The sequence below is a fragment of the Atractosteus spatula genome, chromosome 2, assembly GCF_055471065.1.
Source record: "Atractosteus spatula isolate fAtrSpa1 chromosome 2, fAtrSpa1.hap1, whole genome shotgun sequence".
Lineage (NCBI taxonomy): Eukaryota > Metazoa > Chordata > Actinopteri > Semionotiformes > Lepisosteidae > Atractosteus > Atractosteus spatula.
Genome location: NC_142707.1, coordinates 6,282,449 through 6,306,299, shown reverse-complemented (window position 1 = coordinate 6,306,299; position 23,851 = coordinate 6,282,449). Strand labels below are relative to the sequence as shown.

Genomic DNA, 23,851 nt, shown 5'->3' with positions numbered 1-23,851 from the left:
AAGTTTACATATATGTTAATCGTGGTTATTAATCTCAAAGCACTGCTCATAACAAACAATAAAAGTCTTTTTTTTAATTAACGAACTATATAATAACTTGTATAATTTTCCATCTAAAATAAAGGAAAGTGTGTATTATTCTACTTTCTATGATACCTAATCATCACTTTCCATCTCAACAATTTTTAACTCTAAAGTGTAGTTGTTCTACAGTGACATCAAGAGGTACTTGATTGGATAGAGTTCCCAAAATCAGATTGCTGTCTGTGCTTCCATGTTCATAAACCCAGTCCTAAAGTACATACTGTACCCCTGCTGAACTGTCAAAACTGCTGTCCATCGTGGGAAGACAGGATGCCACTGGTTTCACATTAAGCATGACAAAGGGCTTTTAGATCGTGGTGGAATTAATGTGGAATTATACAGCATTTCTGATGCATTTCAGACCCTTGCCCAAACGTAATCTCAAAAATGAAATAAAGACACGAGAGATTCATGAGATTGCTTATCTTATTTTTTTTGTAAAGCTCCAGTGTTACATTTGTAGCAGCATTACACAATCATAAAATATCTGTATCCTTATTTAGTTTTTCTTCACCTAGATTCTGAATACAATCTTTTTCAGAATCTAAACGGCATTATTAAAAAAAACACTATTTCCCCCCTCCTTCGTGTGCGTTTCAGAAAGCAGCGAAAAACATGAGATCAAAATAGAACCAAATATTATATATATATATTTAAATATCTCCCTGTACATGATGAATCTTAAATGTTTAGTCCAGATACCTGTTTAAGAAAAATAGAACAATTTCAACCTGTAAAACATGGTTTCCCATCCACATGCATAAAAATGAAATGCATTAAAATTTCAAGTTAGAAGGAAGGCTTGATGTGTTATTTGATACTTGGATAGAAAATGCTGTCAAGAGGCAGCTTAACATTAAGAATGAAGGCACATATAACACACACACATATAAAAAGCTCCACCCTTTATATTACCGTGTTTAAACACAGGTAAAAAGAATGCAAGGTCTGTGACAATGTCAAACATCCAAGAGGATAATATTTCAGGATGAAAATGGGATGTTATACCCTTATTTCACAAAGTGTATTGCCCATTAGTGTATTTTTGTCACTCAAAAATGTTACAAATGTGATAGAAAGTAACAATACTAAATTTCCACATAGACAATATCAGTTTAGAAGATGATGTCTGCCTAGTGATTTTATAACTAGTGCTTAGACTACCACATGACCACAGGGCTTCTGAAAAAGAACAAAAACAGAACGACAGTTTGTCTAATGTAGATCCCAAACACAAGCACAAACATAAAGCTTTTAAAGAGTTTTACAATTTTACAGAAGCATGTGCTGCTTAGCTAAGCTTCTTGGAACAAATCATTAGCCTTTGAATTCTCTGTTCCACTATGCTGCTATAAGTACACTTTTGAACTGAAATAAAAGACAGGAAAAATATGTACTAAAGGAAAACAGAAATGGTTTAACTGGGCATAGGAAGAATCATTTGAAAAATTTGCTTTGTAAATTATTTCAAATGGGTAAAAAAATGTTACCAGAACTAATTGGAGTGCTATACATCTTCAGATTGATTCGATAAGCCAAGTATTAGTGCAATTCCTTTCTAAATCAGCATGTTCTCATTTTGTATGGGGAACAGCCCAACAGAGTTAAAGGTTATTTGATCTGGCAAGCTTAAAGACAAAACTACAATTTCAGAAGCAAAACTAACTACAGTTAGACGATGGCATGGGGGCACAGCAGTTAGCACTGGTGCCTCAAAGCTCCCGAGTCCAGTTGTGTCTTGGACTGGAGCTGGAGCGCTCCCTCTGTGTTCAGCTGCTTGTTCTCTCACCTCTCAGAGATCTACTGGCGAGGTTTGATCAGCAGTTCAACACTGTCATCTTGTCCAGTGCTTTGACATAGACTGCTATCCTGCTCAAGTCGTACTCTGTGGACAGACTTCTGAAGATTAATAAGTTAATAAATACAAATACTGTACCTAGACTAAAATGACAATCTTTTAGAATTTGTTCATTCTGTAAGTGAAGATTATGCTAGTCACTTTAATTTTTTTTCATTTTTTGAAAGGTTTAGCTAATTTTTTTTAAATGTCTTCATTAAACACTATTTTCTTTTCATAATTAAGTGGCCATTAAGGCACCTGTCCAATCTCTTTAACTTGGTAATACATCAAAATATTTATATTACTTCAAAATATTGAAAATGATCAATATAAATGTTTATAAGTATAAATGAGATCCGTACAAGTCAATCACCTATTTCATTTCTCCTAGCCATAATTTCACAGATCAGTCTATATACTTTTGTGGGGATTTCAGGGCTCTCACTCCCAAAAAAACTTCAGAAGCCAATATTATCCTAAACATGGATCACAATTTTCCCCTTCTCTCGGTGACTGCTTTTGAGAACCTCTCCATTCAATTACAAATTTCAGCTGTTCACACCTCTCCTCCAGATCTGCCTTCATTGGACCCTTTCTCACCTGCTCTGTCCTGTGTTCTCCTGTGCTTTATATCTCTCCTACAGTATCTCCCTCTCTCTCCCTCACACCTGGAGAGGTTAAAAACATTAAAGAACAGATGCATGCTCAGTAATTTTTGTGCACATTATAAGCTTTTGTGCCCATTATCCACAGCTTCCCTCCTGTAACATTTAATGTTCTTTTGCATGTAGGTAAAATACTGAAACAGCTTTCTTATATACTGCAAAATGAGTCAGAGATAAGTGAACACCATTACTGTTAGGCAGCAAGAAAGAAAAATGCTCAGCCTGGAGAACTGATTTATAAAAGGAAATTTAGCACAGTGCTGGCTCAAATGCATCTGAGCAATGCCATGAGTATATACAAATTTCAAGTCCATCTGAAAAGAAATGTCTGTCTCAACTGCCAGGAAAGAAGCACAAATCATATTCAAACTCTGGCTTGTAAACAACAGCGGCAAGCAACATTTTATGGTTTGTAACTTGAACAGCCACTGGCATCCACCTCTTCTTGTTAAAAACACAGCGCTAAGGTCATTGAGCTTTTTAAGAGCATTGGTATTTTACGGGATGAACAATTTAGGATTTGTATCGGTGTATTTATGTATATGTTATATAGGATTTGTATGTTATATGCAAGTCACATCGTCTGTCCTAAGCATCCCTTTAAAAACAAAGAGCAAAAATAAAAGTCACTGGGGAACCTCTACACAACCTATAGACAAGTACAGACACACACCGCATCTCGTTATTAAAATTCCATGTACCAGAATATGTAGGGAATTGCTAATTTCTTAATGTTTTTTAGAAAGTGTAACTGTCATATACTGTGACAGTTTAAAATAAGATAAAATGTTTAATGTCTTCCTTTTTGAAAGAACCCTTTTTGAAAGGTGAAAATCTAATAAGAAAATCAAGAAAGGATTCTGTTTATTAAAAAAATTCTTAATAAAAAAACAAAAACAAATGTGTATTACTTTCATACTATACAAGGTAATAAAGCATGTAAGAAGCAAAATAAAAGCAGATTGACGTAAGCGAGCTCTGTTTGCAGAGCTTGGTGAACCTATTTTTAATCTATTTTGTTCACAGAAAAAATATGTCCTTGTCTATTGTAAGCATACTGTATGCAGAATTCAAATAAAATCATAAGTATAGCACTGTAAAACAGTGTACATCAAAGATACAAATTAACAGAAAAAAAATAAGAAAAGAGATGATGAGATCATGATTCAAATGCTGTGACAGACATTGACCTAGACATTTCACTCTACAGTACTACATCTTAAAGCATTATACAACAGTTCATGTTAACTTGGGGATTTGAAACAAATACAATCAACAACATTCTTGGGTATTAAGAAGCCAGAATATTAGAAAACATTACAATCTTCTATGAAAAAACTTCTAATCTCCTTACTAAAGGACTGATTTTTGTGCAAAGCACAAGAAAAGCTAGCTTTCTTTGGCTTACGCTCCTGTGACTTTCAGAACATGGAGTCACAGAAAGTGAAAGCCTTTTGAAACTAAATATCTTCGTACAAAGTTAACTGATCAATTTTTTGCTTCGCTTCAGAAGAAACTAGAAGGATCTGTCGGATCGGACCCGAATCTTGATAGATTTTGGATTTACTATAACACCGAGCCACCGCCACTTAAGCACTGTCCAAAAACCATTTTAGAAAAAAAAACATTTACATCAGCGAATATGGTTTCCTTGAGGTTGCTTCTTTGTGCTTTACATATGACTATGAAGGGTGAGGTGACAGCAATATTTTAAAGCAGTTGTGCATGACTTGTATACTGCTGGCTGCACAAAAAAAGTCAATGCAGCTACTCAAATACTCAAAATATATAGCCATATATTTTAGTATTTTAGTAGAACAATTCCTTCAAGAACGTTAGAAATGAATAAAATGACCATTTTTAAAAATCAAGCATGAAGTCAATTACTCCTGTGGCACTAGGAACAGTACAAAGTCTTAATGTCTCTCTGGAGACCTGAGAGTAATCTGGAGAGAAGAGCTAGGGGAACCTGAGTGAAGCAGAGCATATGGGAAGAAAGAAAAAACAAAACAGTTCTTCCAGCCATTCTGCCTCAGTTCTCTACCACCTGGTATTCACAGTCCCCTCATAAGGCAGTGGTTTACTCCTTGATCTCCTTGCAAATTGTGAATATGTGCACACAAAAGCAACAAAGTTCAGAAATGGCAAGAGACTGAGATTCAAGGCACAGTAACACTTGGTATGATACTTCAGCCTTCGAGAGCAGCAAATCGGAAAGCTGTGCTATTCTCTTGCTGTCAAACTCCACTTCAGTCTTTGGGATTGATGTGCGTTTGTTGCGTGTTGCTATTGTGAAAATAAACAATTCATAACACACGGCCCAGCTGGGACCTGCATTACAACATGGTTAGTTCTATAAAAATTGAAGTTACTGTGCTACACCTCTGTGCTACACTTCTTGTACACATGATTTAGACAAGAAGGTGCTGTGCATGATTCCAATACATTTAAATAAACGTCAAAGAAACAAAGAGTCCTTGTCTCCTCATCTATCCAAATGTTACGTAGGACGTTTCTGCAAAAACATGACTGATTAAACAAGAAAGATGTGCACTTCTCGAAAGACAATGAAATGGTTTCCGGATGTGTGCAGGCATAACATGAATGCAATGTGGGAACTGCACTGACACACTGCAAAAGGTTAGGGTTAGACTTGGTCTTGGGAAGGTAAAGAGAAAGGAAGAATTCCTGCCAGGATTAGTGATCTATAAAAAAAACACTGTCAGTGTCAACTGAATGTTTCAGTGCTGGACAAAGCATATTGTGATTTTAAGTTTGATTAATATTTTGATAGCTTTATAACATGCATGTTCAAAGATGGCATCTTCAGATAAGACAAAAAAAGTAACCACTTCACTTAACTGCTTACAAGGAAGCCAAAACATCAACAAAACCAACAGGAAAATGTGTGGGTCTGTTAAACCACCACATCATTCACATTCTGCTCTGCTACACTAATAAGAAATGTATACAAAACCCTGTCTGAAATAGTCTTCATATCCCGTTAAAACAGGACAATAATTCAACTTTTAAAATTAAATAAATATAGTCAAATCTGACATTTGTTCAGTTTTGCAGTGTTTTATATTGTATATACAACCTACATCTTATCCAATAAAATATTACAGAATAAGTAGTGCACTGATGGGCCAAAGTAAAGATTGTGAAAATATGGATAGAAGCATCCTTTCTGAAGTCAAAGAAAGCTGCAAGTGGAACTGTAGGCACTTGATTGAAGACAGATTATGGTGCAAGGCTAAGGAATGTATAAAATTCAACGGACATTTAAATAAATGGCCATTCAAAAATGTACAAATAGGCCAGTGTCTGATTGTAGAAGTTGAAACATTTGGCCCAAAGAAAAATATATTTCTTCCCACATTTTAAATCCAATAAAATAATCAACAAACCTCTATATTTACATAAATAACTATGTGACGTTGCAACTCCGTTTGGAAGAGGGGTAGGGAGTAACGATGGGAGTATGCAGGCATGTGTGCCCGTGTAAAACCAGCCTTTACTGTGAAAGGTTTAAAGCCATTTTCTTACATTTTTTCACATATGAAATCCTAAGAGTTTTGTTACATTGCTGTGTTTTTCAGCGCTTTCTAACAGCACACCTTCTGACAAGAAGAATTCAATGGGAGGGAACAGGAGTGTTCTGCTGAAGGGTGCTGTATGTTGCCTTGAACACAAAGAAATGATCGCCCAGCTTGGCCTGCCTTTCCCCTCAAAAGCCCTCTCCTTGCTTTCACTCCCAAGTGGCTTCCCAACACTTTGTAACTCCATCTTTCTGCCCACACACGCAACAGCGACACAGACGGAACACAAATCGACAACAAAAAACGACAAACTTGAAGCCACCTGCTAACCTTCCTCACAACAGGGCCCAGTGTGGGCAAGGTGTGCGCCGCCGACGGGCCTGAGCCCGCGTCAGGTGGGCGCTGGTCCCGCGCTGCCTCTCTCCTGCTGGTGCTTGGTGAGGAAGTACTTGAAGAACTCGTAGACCGACCAGGCAATGGCAGTGGAGGGCATCTGGTAGATGATGCGGGCCTGCACGCCCTTGAAGAAAGCGGGCACGCCGCCCAGTTGGTACACCGTTCTGAAGGCGTTGGCCATGCCCGTGAGGTGCCCGCTGATGTTCAGCGAACTCAGCGCCACGTTCTCCTGCGTGTTCAGCAGGGTCTTGCAGACGTCCAGGGGGGTGGTGGCGGCCGCGGACACGGCCCCCGCCAAGGCGCCCGAAACGATGTGGGTGTGCGGCTGGTACTGTCTCTGGGGGTTGAGGCGCTCCTGCATGAACTCGTAGGTGATGAAATGAATGGCCTGGAAGGGGATGTTCATGGTGAGCTGCGTGCTGTAGCTGCGGTAGAAGGCAGCCAGCCCTTCAGTCCGGTGTACTGTGGTCACACAGTGCCACAGCCCTCGGTAGGGAGAGTTGTACATCTGCATCCGCTGCTTCACCACTGCAATGACCGGGGGGAGTAAGCAGTTGAGATCATGCCAGGCATCACGTTCAGAACAAAGCAACAAGAAAAAAAAAACTTTCAAGTACCTCCAGTTCTGGAAAATATTATCATCCTTTACAGTGTCAGATCCCATCATTTCCTTTTGCCCATCCAGTTTGGGTATTATGTGACTCAAATATTATTCACAAGTAACTATTTACAAATAATATTATTTACATGTGACTATTTACAAATAATAAATAATCATGTTAGTAAAACATGTTTTGTACTTCCTACGTACATCTACAGTGCCTTGCGAAAGTATTCGGCCCCCTTGAACTTTTCAACCTTTTGCCACATTTCAGGCTTCAAACATAAAGATATAAATTTTTTATTTTATGTGAAGAATCACCAACAAGTGGGACACAATTGTGAAGTGGAACGAAATCTATTGGATTTTTGAAACTTTTTTAACTAATAAAAAAATGAAAAGTGGGGCGTGCAAAATTATTCGGCCCCTTTACTTTCCGTGCAGCAAACTCACTCCAGAAGTTCAGCGAGGATCTCTGAATGATCCAATGTTGTCCTAAATGACTGATGGTGATAAATAGAATCCATCTGTGTGTAATCAAGTCTCTGTATAAATGCACCTGCTCTGTGATAGTCTCAAGGTTCTGTTGAAAGCGCAGAGAGCATCATGAAGACCAAGGAACACACCAGGCAGGTCCGTAATACTGTTGTGGAGAAGTTTAAAGCCGGATTTGGATACAAAAAGATTTCCCAAGCTTCAAACATCCCAAGGAGCACTGTGCAAGCGATCATCTTGAAATGGAAGGAGTATCAGACCACTGCAAATCTACCAAGACCTGGCCGTCCCTCTAAACTTTCAGCTCAGACAAGGAGAAGACTGATCAGAGATGCAGCCAAGAGGCCCATGATCACTCTGGATGAACTGCAGAGAACTACAGCTGAGGTGGGAGAGTCTGTCCATAGGACAACAATCAGTCTTACACTGCACAAATCTGGCCTTTATGGAAGAGTGGCAAGAAGAAAGCCATTTCTCAAAGATATCCATAAAAAGTCTCGTCTAAAGTTTGCCACAAGCCACCTGGGAGACACCCCAAACATGTGGAAGAAGGTGCTCTGGTCAGATGAAACCAAAATCGAACTTTTTGGCCACAATGCAAAACGATATGTTTGGCGTAAAAGCAACACAGCTCATCACCCTCAACACACCATCCCCACTGTCAAACATGGTGGTGGCAGCATCATGGTTTGGGCCTGCTTTTCTTCAGCAGGGACAGGGAAGATGGTTAAAATTGAGGGGAAGATGGATGCAGCCAAATACAGGACCATTCTGGATGAAAACCTGTTGGAGTCTGCAAAAGACCTGAAACTGGGACGGAGATTTATCTTCCAACAAGACAATGATCCCAAACATACAGCAAAATCTACAAAGGAATGGTTCACAAATAAACGTATCCAGGTGTTTGAATGGCCAAGTCAAAGTCCAGACCTGAATCCAATCGAGAATCTGTGGAAAGAGCTGAAAACTGCTGTTCACAAACGCTCTCCATCCAACCTCACTGAGCTCGAGCTGTTTTGCAAGGAAGAATGGGCAAGAATTTCAGTCTCTCGATGTGCAAAACTGATAGAGACATACCCCAAGCGACTTGCAGCTGTAATCGCAGCAAAAGGTGGCTCTACAAAGTATTAACGCAAGGGGGCCGAATAATTTTGCACGCCCCACTTTTCATTTTTTTATTAGTTAAAAAAGTTTCAAAAATCCAATAGATTTCGTTCCACTTCACAATTGTGTCCCACTTGTTGGTGATTCTTCACATAAAATAAAAAAAATTATATCTTTATGTTTGAAGCCTGAAATGTGGCAAAAGGTTGAAAAGTTCAAGGGGGACGAATACTTTCGCAAGGCACTGTAAATAGGTAATGTAATACAATAATGTACTGTACTATGTTTCAGTGCCATTAGGGTGCCACTTTAATTTTTTGGACTAGGCTTAGCTTTATCACTTATTTTAAGCTTAAAATTTCCTATTTATATTATTTTTAGACCTAGGACATGCACGCTTACTCCAGTACGTCATGCAACAGGCAGTGTCAATCTGTACTGTTCATGCAAGAATTATGGCTAAGGCAGACATACTGTACATAAGCACATACACAAACTATTCAGGTCAGTAGGTGGCAGTAGGAAACCATTCTGAGAAGGTTTCTCTGCGGATACAGTGCCGTGTAAAAAAAGTTATTTTAGTCCACGTCAAAGCTATTTAATTTTACATCCACGGAACAGATTGTCTTCTGTCACTTTGCCACACTGAATTTTCAATAAAGGTAAATGCAAACTGAAGTTGGAACTTTGAAAGTTTCAGTTATAAATACTAAAGTTGTGTAACTTTTTAGCTGTTTTTAGCTCCTAAAATCATGCAGGCTTAATTTTATGATTAAATGGATGGATGGATGGATGGATGTTTTCCCATTATGCCTTCCAGAATTTAGGGGTACAGTAGCAACATCCTGTTGCCGTTTCCGTAACATTAGTTTATTTACGGGATGTCAGGTGCCAGGTCCTCCATGTTGGAGGTTGGGCACGAACCCACTACCCTGGGATTATAAGTCTCATGCTCTACCAACAGAGCTAGTCGGGGCCTCTTACGATTAAATGAGGCTTGGGAAATTCTAATTTCCAAAGGTCGTGGGCCCTCTGGGCTTTATTCCACCTCTCATCTTAATTATGTAATTGATCTAATTGTCTGGACAATAAACTTTTTATGTTCTCTCCATCACTGAAAAACACACGTAAAACCTGACCCATGTGAAAACTGTTCTTCCCCATCATTGCTTTAAAAAGCTCCTCAATGGATGTGGAGCTCAGAACAATTCAATTCAAGGCACAAAGATGAACCTCTGTCTGCTCCATTCAACTTCCACTACAACACAAAGCAACAGCGCTAACTGCAGAGCTGAAGGAGACCAGCCTGGAAGTACTGTAATGAACCTTTCTTTACAATACCTTCTGCTGGGTTCATCACTGCATCATGGAGCACTGTGGCGACACTACCAGCAATTCCTGCCAGGAAGACAAGAAACAACAATAACCAGGTGGACCAGGCACACGCTAGAGCATTTCCTGCACTGTCCTTCAGATTCACTCCTCAAGACACTTGTTGAAGTTATGAACTGCTGCGAGTCCAAAACAAAATCTTAACCTGCACCAGATATGAGTTAATTAATAGCTCAAGTGAAATGACAACCAGAAGATTAGGGAGACTCTTGCTGGAGGATCAGCATTGAAAAATACAAACCTACATCTAGAAAGCAGTAACTGATCCAAACAAAAAAATAAATTAAAAATAACGAACGATGAATGAACGTGCAAATTCTGAAAAGGATATAAATTATGTAGGATTGATTCTACTTTAAACTACAGCATAGCAAATTTTTCTTACAAAATGTTAGAATCTCGGCACTGTCAGTCTTCTTAATAAAGACATCATCAGAAGAGGTTTCAGACTGCATCTGATAAGGTTTTTCTCTTTGTTCTCAGAGCAGGTATAGGGGAGACAAAGAATTTCATGAAAACTGCTTTGTGATCTCAAGAGTGGCTCAAGCTGCTTGCTTGTGGGAGCAGATGAATAGTGATATAACAGTGTGACTGCATTCTGAATGACCATCTTACAGACAATACAGAGTCAGCTGTGACTGAGACCTGACTGACCACTTCACGTCTTTACACAGATATCACTGACTATCCTCAGGGAAATACGTTTTGGAGTGAAGTGTATAAGATGTTTCGATCAAAGGGAGTCAGGGCAGTTGGTGACGGACTCCTTTTGACCTAACGGTGACCACAATAGTACCATTACAGTCCCAGAAACCAAGTATATTACTTTTGATATTCTCAACACCAGCAGCTAGCAAACTGATCTTTCTGTTAAGGAGGGAACCTTTGTTTTCATGATTGTGTAGGTACTACTGTTTAGATTGGCTCTCCTCTTTTTTTCCTTTACTTGCATGTGCACTATTCTACAGCACTTGCATTTTTAGAAATAGCAGGTATTAAATGTTCTAATATAATTGACATAAGTAGTCTAAATAACCACCATTTCAAGGTCCTGCAGGCCTGTGACTCTTGCACTCTTGACAAGAGGGCAAGGAGGAAATGCATAGAGATTCACAGGCAAATTTGTCTCTTCTATGCCTTAAGCACAAGGCACAAAATTGCCTCTAACTTTCACCATGGGTCAGAAGGCTTTCCTGTCATGTATCATATCATTTACCGCACTACAGAGAGATAACACGGCATTCAACATTTATTGGAACTATATTAGAAGACCGTGTGACAATAGTCAAATATCCAGAGTGCACACTCTGCGAAGGACATACCGTTAGCCACGTGGCTGTTGCCGCCATTCTGGATGACGATACTCAGCGAGCATTTCACTCTCTCATAGCAGGCAAAGTAGAGGGCGTGGGCCGGGCCGGCACCCAGCATGGTGACATTGAGGCCTCTTAGGGGCCTCAGGAGTCCCTCCGCGTGCACCATCTTGCGCAGAGCCTCGAGCACGCTGCGGTACTGTGCCTTTGGGTCTGGCTGCAGACTCTGCATCCGTGTCTGCACGAAGATGGAGGGATGGGAGGAAAGAGAGAGGGAACAGGGGAGGGTGGCAGAGAAGAGTATGAGTGGAGAGAGAGGGACGGGCGAGGGGTAAATGTTTTCGAAGATTAAAAAATTAAATAAATAAAAAAACATTAGTTGATGGTACCAATGTACTGTAAATAGGCTTTGACTGAAATATTACAAAGAGCAGCAAAAGAAAGTTCTTGGCGTTTGGTAACTGTGAAGGCTTAACAAACCTCATTATCTCATCTTATTTCTTGGGAAGTAATGTGTAGAAATCATCATACATTAATAAATGTAAGAAAAAGCAGTAATCACAAAACGGAATTTTCAAATTAGGATATGAATAAATACTAAAAACACAGAAACACTGCATGACAGTTTAAATTGCAAAATTTTAATACTTGACATCAACGTACTTTAAAGAACAAGAAGGATGCTGCTATCGTTCACCAGTGGAACCTGGATATTTTAGATACTAGTCCCGCGTAAGTCAGAAACGCTTGGTGTTAGCAGATACCGGGCTAATCAGTAACAAGAACACATGACAGTTTACCAAGGGCTGGGTTAAAGCCTTTCTTGTCCTTATCACACCCTTTCAGCGATGGCTGAGGTACAGTTTTTGATAAACTACACAGTTGTTTGCAAATTAATCCATATAACTCCATAACTGTAATTTCATAGCAAACTACAGAAAAGAAAGAAATAATTTCAAAATTAGTTATTAATGAAGAGTAATGATGAAACAATAAGAATATAATGAATAAAAGAATAATAGCATGAAGATAATTCCAAGTGCTCAAATAAATTAAAGATATTTGTACCTATAGTTTGTCAGTACATGACATGGGCTCCTTTAGCGAAACACATTTTTGTTAGGTTTTATACAACAATTAAATAGTCCCAGATATAATGGCTATTTGTGCTTCATTTTGATTCCTAATGTAAATCAACATCATGTAAAGGATTATTAAGATCTTGTATTTTTTAATTTGTCTGTTTTGACCATTTCCCAGGTTTTTACATAGCAAAGGATTGGTTACAAATGCACAGTGATAAAGTACAAAGGCAAAGGGCTGTTCCAATACACTGGCACAGACTCTGACTTGGAGGGTTGCATCACCTTTTCCATTCAGTCATATGGTTAAGCAATTCTTGAATGAATCTTAGAAACGAGTTCCTCTCCATTCTCAACTCTGTAGTTGAAACTTCGCAACAGGACTGAAAGCCCATCCATATCCTCAGTTTTCAGATGAACTAAGTATGATATTGCTGTGCACCCTCGAAGAAGGCCATGTGTGTAGTACTCAAAGCTTTGCTCTAGAGAGAAAAAAAATTATTACTGTAAATACTGTAGCTGCCAAAATAAATTGGGTAGAATGGTCAACATTGAAGCTGTCCTAGGTTTACAGCATTACAAATACAAACTAAGGGCTTCCAAGGCTAGTCGGATGTATTTAAACAGCTCTTGTTTTTAGGCAACATCACATGAAACCCTCCTGACAGCAATGCAGAGAAAGTATTAAAGGTAATCGGCCACCAGGACTAAAAGAGTTTACATGTATTCTTCAGTTTTTCTATCCCTTTCTTGTATTACATTTCTGTGAACCTCCATGACCACAAATCAGTTTAAAGGCATAATTTAGAAAATGATTCATCAACTTAAAAGTTGTGTGACTAAAATAAAAAGACAGGGATTCCACAAATTTAGAAGAGTAAAAAGCCCCACCACACTTTTGAACAAAGCTTAACATTATGGTCACAGAGCAAACCTTGTCAGTGTGAGACATGAGGTACAGGCAGACTCTAATGGGGAAAATATTAGCTAATTAAACTAGTGTATAACTCAGTGTGAAATGCCAAGTATTACAATACATCCAAGTAAGCAGAGAGAACCAGTGGAACATATTGTACTATGATGCTTTTATATCAGAGGTTAGCAAAATGGAAGAATAAACTTTTACTGAATCCTCTGCATAGTTGATGAGTTACTTTTCCAGTTGTTTTCTAATTAAACTGCCTAGAAAATCTGCATCAGGAGTTTTACCTCCAGAGCTCCTGAAGTGACTAATAAGATATAGTTTTGAGTGTCATTGTTTTGACGATAATCTAGATTTTTTTTAAACTTGAACCCCAACAGCTGTGAGCTAAATGTGGCAATAAAAGAGGAAGCAAAGTTTCCTTATGCTTCTTTGCCATCATTCCAAATGTAGGGAGCGCATATTTTACACTGACAAGATGTAAAAACAACTGTATAAAAATCAGAAAATACTTTTTTCTGTCAGTACTACATCACTGTATTGTTAATGGAGTTCAGCATCACATATGTAGAAACGTATTCTAACTATTGTGCACAACTGATGGGAAAGTATACACTTGAGGGTCTGGGCAATCTCAACAAAACTTACGTGCAATGATTAATGTTAACCTACCTGCCTGGAGCTATACTAATCAAGTTCCAGGACCTTACCTGCAACCCTTCCTGCATCTCATACGCACAAGACAACAGTCTAGTAGGACAACTCATTTCCTAATGCTGCTTGTATAACAGCGACTTTCTAGCAAGATGAAAAGTGGCAGTTATGCTGTGGAAGCCCTACTTGTCAGACCTGAGCCCTATCATCTGTGGGAGATTCAGGGACAAATTTAGAAACTAGGGCTTAAAAACAAGTCAACAGGCATATGCTTATCCAAGCTCTACGAGAGGACAGGGACAGACATCCACAAGGCAGTATCTCCATCTTGTTGCAAAGCATATGTGAAAGATGTACAACTGGTATTAATTCCAATGGTGCCTACAAAAGCTACTATCAAGTAACTTTCACTAGACAGCAAATGTTACTGAACAAAATTAATTTATTTATGGCATGTTCAATAATAAGGCAATGCACCTGCTACAAAAAGTAATTTTATGCTAAATTGAATTATTATTTTCCAGTTTTATGTGATAATTGATGCTCAGTATTTTTTCCATAAAACATGGCTATAATATTAAGACTATAGTATCTTTATTCTAGTATACAACAAAGATATTTTCTTGATTGTTGTAAAGCATCCTACATTTAATAAAAAGTCAGAGGGCAGTGAAAATCAGACCTATGTCATTTTAAAAACCAAAAGGAACAACAAGCCAAGAGTAGCTCCACTTGGCAGGGTATAGAATGTCTCCCACTAAGGTCTGCGTAGGATGAAACCAAATGCGTAGGTGCTGTCTGTCCTATATTGTTATTGCAAGAAAATGAAAGAAACTTTACCATCAGAATCAAATTGGTCTGGTGTTCCTGAGTATACAAGACAACTAGAACGATCTACTAAGAATGTTTTTTATCAGACGTTTTAAGGTGACGTTTGTGAAAAATCTGTATTTACAAACACCAACTGTTTAAAATCTAATTCCACCCAACTTTGTGTAAAAGTGAAAATGTATTTTGCTGAGTCATGCACAAAGAACATTTTTTCTAGAGTTTAGTTCATTTCCAGGAAATGCATTCTAGACGGGCTTATGACGTAAGTTGCACTAGTTAATAAAAGTTATAAAACCTTTTGCATGTGCACATTAAGAAGCATATTAATTCACAGTCAAAGTGATGGGGCTCATGAACAACACTAGACTAAAACACAATTATGATACAAACAATAATGTTAAGCTATAAATATTAATAATTATTATTTAAAAGAAAATGCAACAGAGTGCTTTCTGAATAATTCCACAAAAAACTCTTCTCATCAGTATTTGCCCAGAATTTGTGCAGCTGTGAACTATTCAAAGAGTGATATCAAAATGAATCCCTGCTGTTTAAATATGAACAAAACATGTGTGCTGTTAGACACATTATAGTCTAACATATTTGAGTATTTCAAAGATTGGTAAAATTCTACTAAACAAACAATGGCATTCTGAAGGTCATGGAAGACTTCTCAGAATCCAAAACTGCTTTGGGTCATGTGCTGCATCTATGGCTGTCATTATGAATACATGAATATTCACTACCACTGGTAGTGCTGGCCAAGTTCACACCAAGTTCCAAATCGCCAGTGCTTGAGTGCAGTGCTTGTGGTTTTCAGTGACTTTAGTGACTTAATTGAACCAGTTAAATGGTCAATATCGAGATCAATGTATTTTCTAGGTTTCATTCAGGGGCTGATTGAAGATGCCACTAAACCCTGCAGAAACCCTACATTTGAGAAACAGGGTTGCCAACACATATTCCATACTTCCTAATAAAGCATATTAACATTATAGCAGCTTAGCTGTTGTTGCAAAACCCAATAATGTAGTGGTGCAACAGGTTCAGGATTTCAGTTACATTTAGCAACCAAAAATGTGCATTCTTGAAAATGTGTGCTGCTGTGGGACACAAAATTAGATAATTAAAATATGAAAATAAACACATAAATCTCATCTCAGGCCAGTTGAAAACTTATAATAACTTATAAAAACTGATTTCTTATTTTACTTAAAAGTAGAGTTAAATCAAGAATACATTTTACTTGCAATTATAAATACATTTTTAATTTAAAAATTTGCTTAATGCATCAGTTCCTATTGTAAATAAACTCAATTGCACAGCCAAGCTCCAACAAGCCTCACATAAAAACAGAGACCTCAGTATAATAACTGTACTACACCTAAACTGTCACACTAGCAAGACAAATACAATATGTATTAATTTAACTTGTGATTTTTCAGCTCCTCGCTCATACAGTATATATTGTTGAATGACTATATTTTCACTTGTTCTCTAACTACAAAGAGATGAGAGAAAATGTCACTTTTCATAACACATAGCTCCTTTTCAAGCATGAAACAAAAAGCCTGTTTTGCAGTGGAGTGAAAAATTGTTCATCAGGGTTGGTAGAAAAAGCAGGAATGAAAGTAGGAGTCTGGAATAGGGATTGCCTGTCCAAATCCAACAAGCAATGTGACAGCTGACAGCAGTCAGTCCTGGCTCTTCCATTCAGAGCATAGCAGAGAAACTTTGTTCTTGGCACAGCCACATAAACAGTGGTACATGTCTGAGCTGTGCTCATTTTAGTTCTTGATAATTCATAGGGTTTATATTATTATACTTCAAGGAGTGATTTATAATATTGGGACAGGCCAATAAACACAGCTAACTGTCAGTCCACGCCTTCAAAAAGCCAACCCAAAAGGCAATGAACTGGCCTGACAGACAAAAAGAAGACACTGGACTTATGCAAGATTACAATACAGACCCATTCGCCTACTCTGAATTATCTTATCATGTTTCATGCAATTTAGGGCCTTATATTCATAAAGCTATAAAGTCTTTATGGACACCAACAAGAGCTAAGGCTGCCTGCCTTGGGCACAGAGATGGCAGTGGCCTAATGCGTAGCTGGTTTCTGCCTTTGAGATTTTGCTAATCAGCTCTGATGCAGTGAGACAGTGAGCCCACAATACGTGTGTACAGCGCTCCTAACTACATACCAAAGAACAAGGCAGGAAACACAGAGGCAGTTAACTTAACGAAGAAACAAAGAAATGCATACTCATAACTAAGTCTGGTTGCAATGTCTGTACCTGAAAGTAACACATGATACCAGTAGATCGGGCCTTCAGTGCAAAAGATCTCTGTAGTGGCAGTCTTAATTTGAGATCCAGGTCTAACTGCAGATATGCTGTGACATCCACAGCTGATTTACTGTCATATTGTTACATCAGAAAGAAACAGTGTCCTGTCCTCGTGATGTTACCATTTTGTCACACAATGCAATGAATCTAAGCATTTAACCGAGGAGTAAGCAAAGATATACAGAATACACATTTTAAATGCATATGAAAAAACTTGGCAGCTTTAAAAGTATGGGTCACTATCCATAAGCCAGAAGTGAAAATCAAGTTTCAATGTAAAATGCATTTGTGTGCAACATGGATGATTCTGATTTAGAGGTGGAAACTACAAACTAAGAAAAGCAGGAACAACTGACAATATTACTGAAGCTTACGTCTTAGCATATGCAAAAATGCAAATACAGAGAGAGTGCATGAATATGTAAACATAATGACTTCTTAACATCTGCCATTCATTTTGAAATCATATTACTAGCCTATAAAACTTAAGAGAGATTGAAATAAATGATTTTATAACCTTTTCTTATGTATATACCACAAGCACTGACGAAAAAGGCAATAGATACTCAGTTATTCAGAAACTTTATACAATATTTAATTTATTTCTGGAGTGACTGATGTCTTTTAATTGGCAAACCACAGGGCTCTCCACTGTGCAGTAAGTCAAACCTTGCTATAACATAATGGTTCTATTAAGAGAAACTCAGACTATTCTAAAATGACCTAAGCCCCTCAAATAAATTCTTGACAAGGAAATGGTGGGCCAAAATGCAATTATTTTGTCTGGCTGTCAATTTCTTTCATCAAAGAAAGAAGATTCTAGCAAGCCAAGGTTAATTCATTGCTATAAAGAAGCTTAAGATGGTCATACTTTGCATTCATCTGTTGAACTGCAGTGACATCCACTGTATCAGGCAACAGGAATTTGGGAAGTCACCACAAACACTCTTTAAATACAGCTCTATTAAAGGACGCTGCCTTTGTCCTGGTTCGTTTTACCAGAAGGACTAAAAACCGCTAAGTGATTAGAGCTTATACAGAGAACCTTCTCTTTATTTTCAATAATGTTTACCCAGTTATGCAATCAAGGGACAAATTATGAAACACAGAAACAGGTGTGACAAATTCCTGTCCCCTTCTGCCCAGGAGTACACCTGGTGCTTGCTTTTCACCAAGTGCTGACTGAATAATTGGAGCGGTCCTTCTGTTTTAGCTGTCAAAGCCATTAATCTGCATCATAACCTCCTCCTCCATATCACCCTTCTCTTCTTTTAAGGTTCAGGACTGTTTAAGTCTTTTGAATATCATCAGTATCATAAGACAAATGCCCAAACCACTCCTGTCTGAATGAAAACTGTTTGCTGAAATCCTATCCTGTTGCCTCATTCGGGCTTTTCCATAATTATGCAATAGCCCTTGATTCATTCTGCTTTCTCCGAGTCCTTTTCCCCAACTTAAGCTGTGGAGAAAATATGGAAAATACACATTATGACCTGGGAGGGGCAAATACAACATTCAGTAAACCATTCCTTCAGAGCTCCACTACGCAATCAAGCTTTTATCATATACAATATATGTACACTATCAAAACATTGTGTAGACTGCATTGAGGGCTCAAAGCAGAGCACTTCATTTCAATACCCTCCCGTTTACTTTTTACTTTTATTTTTTAAAACAGTAAAACAATTATGGCTTTCTTGACTGTGCTGTGCTCCCACTCCCATTACAAAGAGGTGCTATAAAAACTTGGAATAAAAAGCTCAGAGGATGTGGATGAATGTGCCATTAACAACAAACCTCTATTGTCACATTCCTCAGTCTTAGCTGCGTGATCATCATCTGGAGAGCATTCCATAACATTTGTCCCGGAAAAGAAATCCGCCACTGAAGAATATCCCGTTTCAAAACAACTTTCTTTCTAAGCCGGTGACGATGTCGCGTTGCAAACATCTGTGCTTTCCGCATTTAAAGGTCTATCTGTGATGAGAACCATAATCTTACAATAGAGGAGTGCCAGGCAAATAAGACACGGCCGATAAAATTAAATCTTCCACTTCCTTATCATAAGGCTTCCTGTAACACAGAATTTCCAGTACAAAACATAATTGCAAAATCTTTTCCATCAGTGAAGTCCTCCAGGGATTGTAATCTAGTTTTTGTGTTGTTCACTCTGACTACAGTATAAAAAATTCAAGTTAAAGTTAAAAATTAAAAGCATTACAATTTTTCTAATCCATACAGTATTTTACCTGAATATAAGTCATATTACCGTAAGAATAAACAAGCCATTACATCCATGTCTCATCTTTTGCTTTCCTGTTCGAGCTATGCTTTTATTTCATTCAGCTTTTAAATAAACTAATAACTTGTAACTCTTTTCACTTTTTTGTTATTTTCATTTCTTAAAATACTGAAAAATTAAAGTTAACTATACAAAATCCCCAACAGTTCATAGCAGAATTCAAAAAGGTTCAATTGGGCAAATAAATTGCTGAATTATGCTGCTGGGAGCTCATACAGACAATTGGCCAATACTAAAGTCACAGGAACCAGACTGGCAAGGTCTGCTTTCCATCTCCCTGACACTTAAAGTGTGGTTAAATTGGTTTTATTTTTAGTACAAACTTAAGCATCCCTGTAAATGACACTCATCCCTGACTTCACACCATCACATCCACAGCTTGATCTTTAGGAATAAGTCTCTATACCCACTGAATCTCTAGGCACTGGCCTTCTCCAGAATGCCTTTCAAACTACAATAGTGCAACAGTCTCAATGTGCTTCTGGAGAGCATGTGATTGGATCTCAGCTGATTGGAAAGCTTGAAAAGCATTGCAAAAAGAAGCTGAATTTGATTTTAGGTATTACACATCCTACTACTACTACCTGGCTGTGTGCTGCTGTTTTTGCACACATCTAGTTTTTGAGTAATGGTCCCAAGCTAACAACAATTTCACTTAAGTAAACAGATGATGATTTGAGCTTTCTTAAGCAGAGCTGGACACTGTCTGAAGATTATTCCCCATACTAACTGATTCATTAAAACAACATTGTTGTTGTTTTTAAGGCTGATGCATCAGTGATACTTCATCTCCACATTTCCTGGCATGTAATTAGTATTAAAGTAAAATAACTAGACAAAACAAAACAGAAATTTAAGCAGGAAAAAATGTCACCTGTAGTTTCCATCCCAGTGAAGGAAGTAAGAAGTCCATAAAACTTTAATTTCCAGGCAATGCAAACTTCCTTTTACCTTTCTGCAGTACATGACGTTGGGTTCCTCATTGTGTTGTGCATGTTTAAGAACTGATCAAGACAAACGAGTTCTGTGCTACATTGTGTAAACATTTCTACTTCTGAGGACTTGGAGATGAGGGAATGCTGGAACAGCAGAAGACACAACCAGCAAGCAGACTGAATGACCCGATATGGCGCTGAACCCTAAAAGAACAGGTGGCGTGAATACTATACTGCTCAACGCAACAAGGCTATAAAGACATAGCTATCCAAGATCACTGTTGTCTTGCCAAACCTAATAAAACCTAATTTGTGCATTCACAGTCACTTAGTCTGCTAGGTCCACACCCACAACATTACTAGACTTATTCTCCTAATGGCAACAGCATTATTCAAGGAAACAGTCTTTATTTTTAAAATTTTAAGTTCTCCAGCCAGTGAGAGTTTTGGCCATTTTTATCCTTTTGAATTGGCATTAAAACACAAAAGATGAAAACCAATGCTCATCACTCTCAGTCTCAGAGTTAGAACATGATGAATCCTTTCAACCACCCTGTATTTGTAAAGCACATTGCAAAGCACAAAACACAGCAAAAAAAATAAAGACTAACAATTGTGGAGGCTGACTGACGGGTATTATTTTAGATCATGCATAAAAATGAAATGCAAAACCTTGTTAATGCAGTACCTTTTGCTGCATGGGGATATAAAATGTAAATGTTTTAACTGTGCAGGAAGGTTTCTTTTTGTAGTAGAAGACTGGAAAAAGGAAAAAGTACCCTTCAACAGACATATATTAGGTATATGGAATTCTATAAGAACATGTCTACAATAACCACAAGGTTACAATAAAATAATGGGAGGCAGCACCAGTCTTTACACGGGCAGCTGTGGGTGTCTGGATGAACTACCTCTTATGTTGTGGCAGGTGATTCACTGTAATCTTTCAAGAACGGCTTTGCAGACATGCTCAGATCAAGAAGATAAAAGAAGTGTAATGCACAGGATGACCCAAACAGCCAGCTTTAGTTATCAACCTCTCTCATCTTCTTCTGGAAAGAAAGAAGGTGAATAAATGAAGGGAATGCCACCCCCATAAGCAAAATTCAGCCTGGGTCTCTAGCCATGCCCAGTCATTTAATTTATAGATGCAATTATCAGAAAATGCCAAGCCTGATAACTATTAATGGCAAAACTGCTTATCCCAGATGTTCTGCTTCTCTGCATACTGGCAGAGAGACTAAGGCCTGATTGTACTGCATTTGTATTTCAGTTTCATCGTCTGGTCCTGCTCTGGTCCCTCCGCTCCCCCTCCCATGACTTGCATAAGGTTATCTTTTGCAAAGTCATTTAGCAAAGATTTGCACTTTATTTAATGCACTGCACTGCTGCTTATATTTCAGAGACTCCTAGTGGTTTTCTTGCAGGTTTATACTAGTAACTGTCACCAATGATTACCCTCTTGCAAAAAACCTCATCCAACAATCCACTAACAGAGCATCTGATCTGAGCAGAGCGCTGAACTGGTAAACCCAGACGTTAAGTATGGAAAAGGCTAAGTCAATGTCTGAAAGAATCCCACTGAGTCAAAAACCAACCCTGTTCTTGCATTATGACAATTGTTTTAATTGCTAACTAGGAGATTTTAACCTAAATTAAATTCCTACAACCCTAGATTACTTTGTTTTATGATATACTAATTCTTCATTGCCAATGTATAGTACAGCATCCTGTCAACTGCAGTCTGAACACTGAAGCTATGGACCTGATATAACTACACAGAAAAGTTGTTGCTGCAGTGAATGGCCAGTACTGCAGAGGCATGTTTTCTCTGTAAGTGTGAACAGGTGCACAGTATTCCTGACAAATTGTTTATTATCATGGAAAAGTGTGAATTTTTCCCCCTCTTTCCCCTCTGAACAAAGATTCAGATTTTCATCATTAGGGCTTTCCTTCAGTGTCATGCAGAGCTCTGACCTGCAAATATTGTTTCTGTAAGAGCTGCACAGAGCAGCCATGACTTTAGCACTTTCAAGAGAGCCTCCTTACATAATTGGAGCCAAACAGCTTTCAGGAAAGCAAAATAAATAACGTTTTGTAATCAGCCCCACTTGAGGAAATGTGTCAAGTCTGTTAAGACTGTTAGATGGACGTTAGTAGTAATGTCAGTATGGAGGAAGCCACAAGTAAAGACAAACAAATATCCAGAGAGTAAAACTGGAACAACTGAGAGGGTTTATTACTCAGATAGACTACACTGCCGTTCGGTCACCTCACTGGCTACAGGTGCCAAACCTGTTCTACAGAAGAAGGAATCATGAATAAAGCATTAATGGGTTTAACACCAAGAAAAGCTCTGAAATTCTTAAAAGATCAAGTAGGTTAGCCCATCTTTTATTTTTATTACCTTTGTTTTTGGAAAACATCACTGTCGCCTGCCACATAATCGTTCACTCTGGCTTCAGAGTGTATTATTTCTTCAGCGTTCATCGGCAGTGTGCTGTGCTGTGCTATACTGCCCCAGACACAAGCAGGAAACACCTTGCACGCTACCGTCAACTTAACCTGGACTCCTCATTTATAAAATAATGATCTCCGTTTGCGGGTGTCCGTCGCAGGGATATGATCTGAACGCATGCAGCGTGCATGTGTGGATTGTATAATCCCTGGATACTTTGAGAACAAGTCTGGCTTCCCCGTTTAGTCTTTTACCGGCACTAGAGTTGCAACCCGTCATGACTAAGCGAAGTCTAGTGCCTTACCTGTCGCGGCAGCCAATTAAGCATCAGGTTTACAGAGAGGGCAAAGGTAAAGCACTTTTAGAGGAGAGCAGATGTTTAATTCTACCACGCTGTTCTGTTAAAAAAAAAACTTTTAATTTTTAAGTATAGTGGCTTCAAGTAGCACTTTAGCTTAGCAATTTATTAAAGCGGAAAAGAAATCAGGAAAATCGTTTAACACTGTCGCGTACAACTTGCGCTTAATATTCGATTTTGTGCTTGTGAGGTGGGAGGGGCGGTGGGCTGAGGTACACGGCAACTAGACAGCTAGTGGGCATGCAAGCATAACGCACGCTTCCTCACCTTGACAGAGTCCACGGGGTACATCACGCTGTGCTCCAGTATCCCTGCCACAGCTCCCGCTGTCATGTGCGTCGCCAAGGAGGCGGTGGGCGGAAGGCTCTCGTAGCCGTCGGCTTCCGAGGGCTCCCCGTCCCTGCCCTCGCTGCTCTCCGACATCTCCAAGGCTGCGGCAACCGGGTCGCTGCGCCACTCCATGCGTGAAAGAAGCAGGCACACGGTAGTAAACACTAGCGGAACGGCGGCAGACACAGCCAACCCA

The 23,851-nt window shown here is 38.7% G+C and overlaps 1 protein-coding gene across 1 annotated transcript; it reads right to left on the bottom strand.

The window, feature by feature from the left end:
* Positions 1-494: 494 nt before the first annotated feature.
* slc25a37 (solute carrier family 25 member 37) lies at positions 495-23,851 on the bottom strand. Its single transcript, XM_088908468.1, has 4 exons — positions 23,593-23,851; positions 11,442-11,670; positions 10,069-10,125; positions 495-7,055 (listed from the first exon to the last, which is right to left on the bottom strand). The coding sequence occupies exons 1-4, from the start codon at positions 23,785-23,787 to the stop codon at positions 6,523-6,525; spliced, it is 1,014 nt and encodes a 337-aa protein (XP_088764594.1). The 5' UTR covers positions 23,788-23,851; the 3' UTR covers positions 495-6,522.

Bases quoted from the DNA above. Each gene is read 5' to 3' on its own strand.
- slc25a37 (XM_088908468.1), bottom strand. From the start codon at position 23,787: ATGGAGTGGCGCAGCGACCCGGTTGCCGCAGCCTTGGAGATGTCGGAG. The intron at 11,671-23,592 runs GTGAGGAAGCGT...ATCTTCGTGCAG, and splicing joins ACCCCGTGGACTCTGTCAAG to ACACGGATGCAGAGTCTGCA. The intron at 7,056-10,068 runs GTATTGTAAAGA...CGGTCATTGCAG, and splicing joins AGTGATGAACCCAGCAGAAG to TGGTGAAGCAGCGGATGCAG.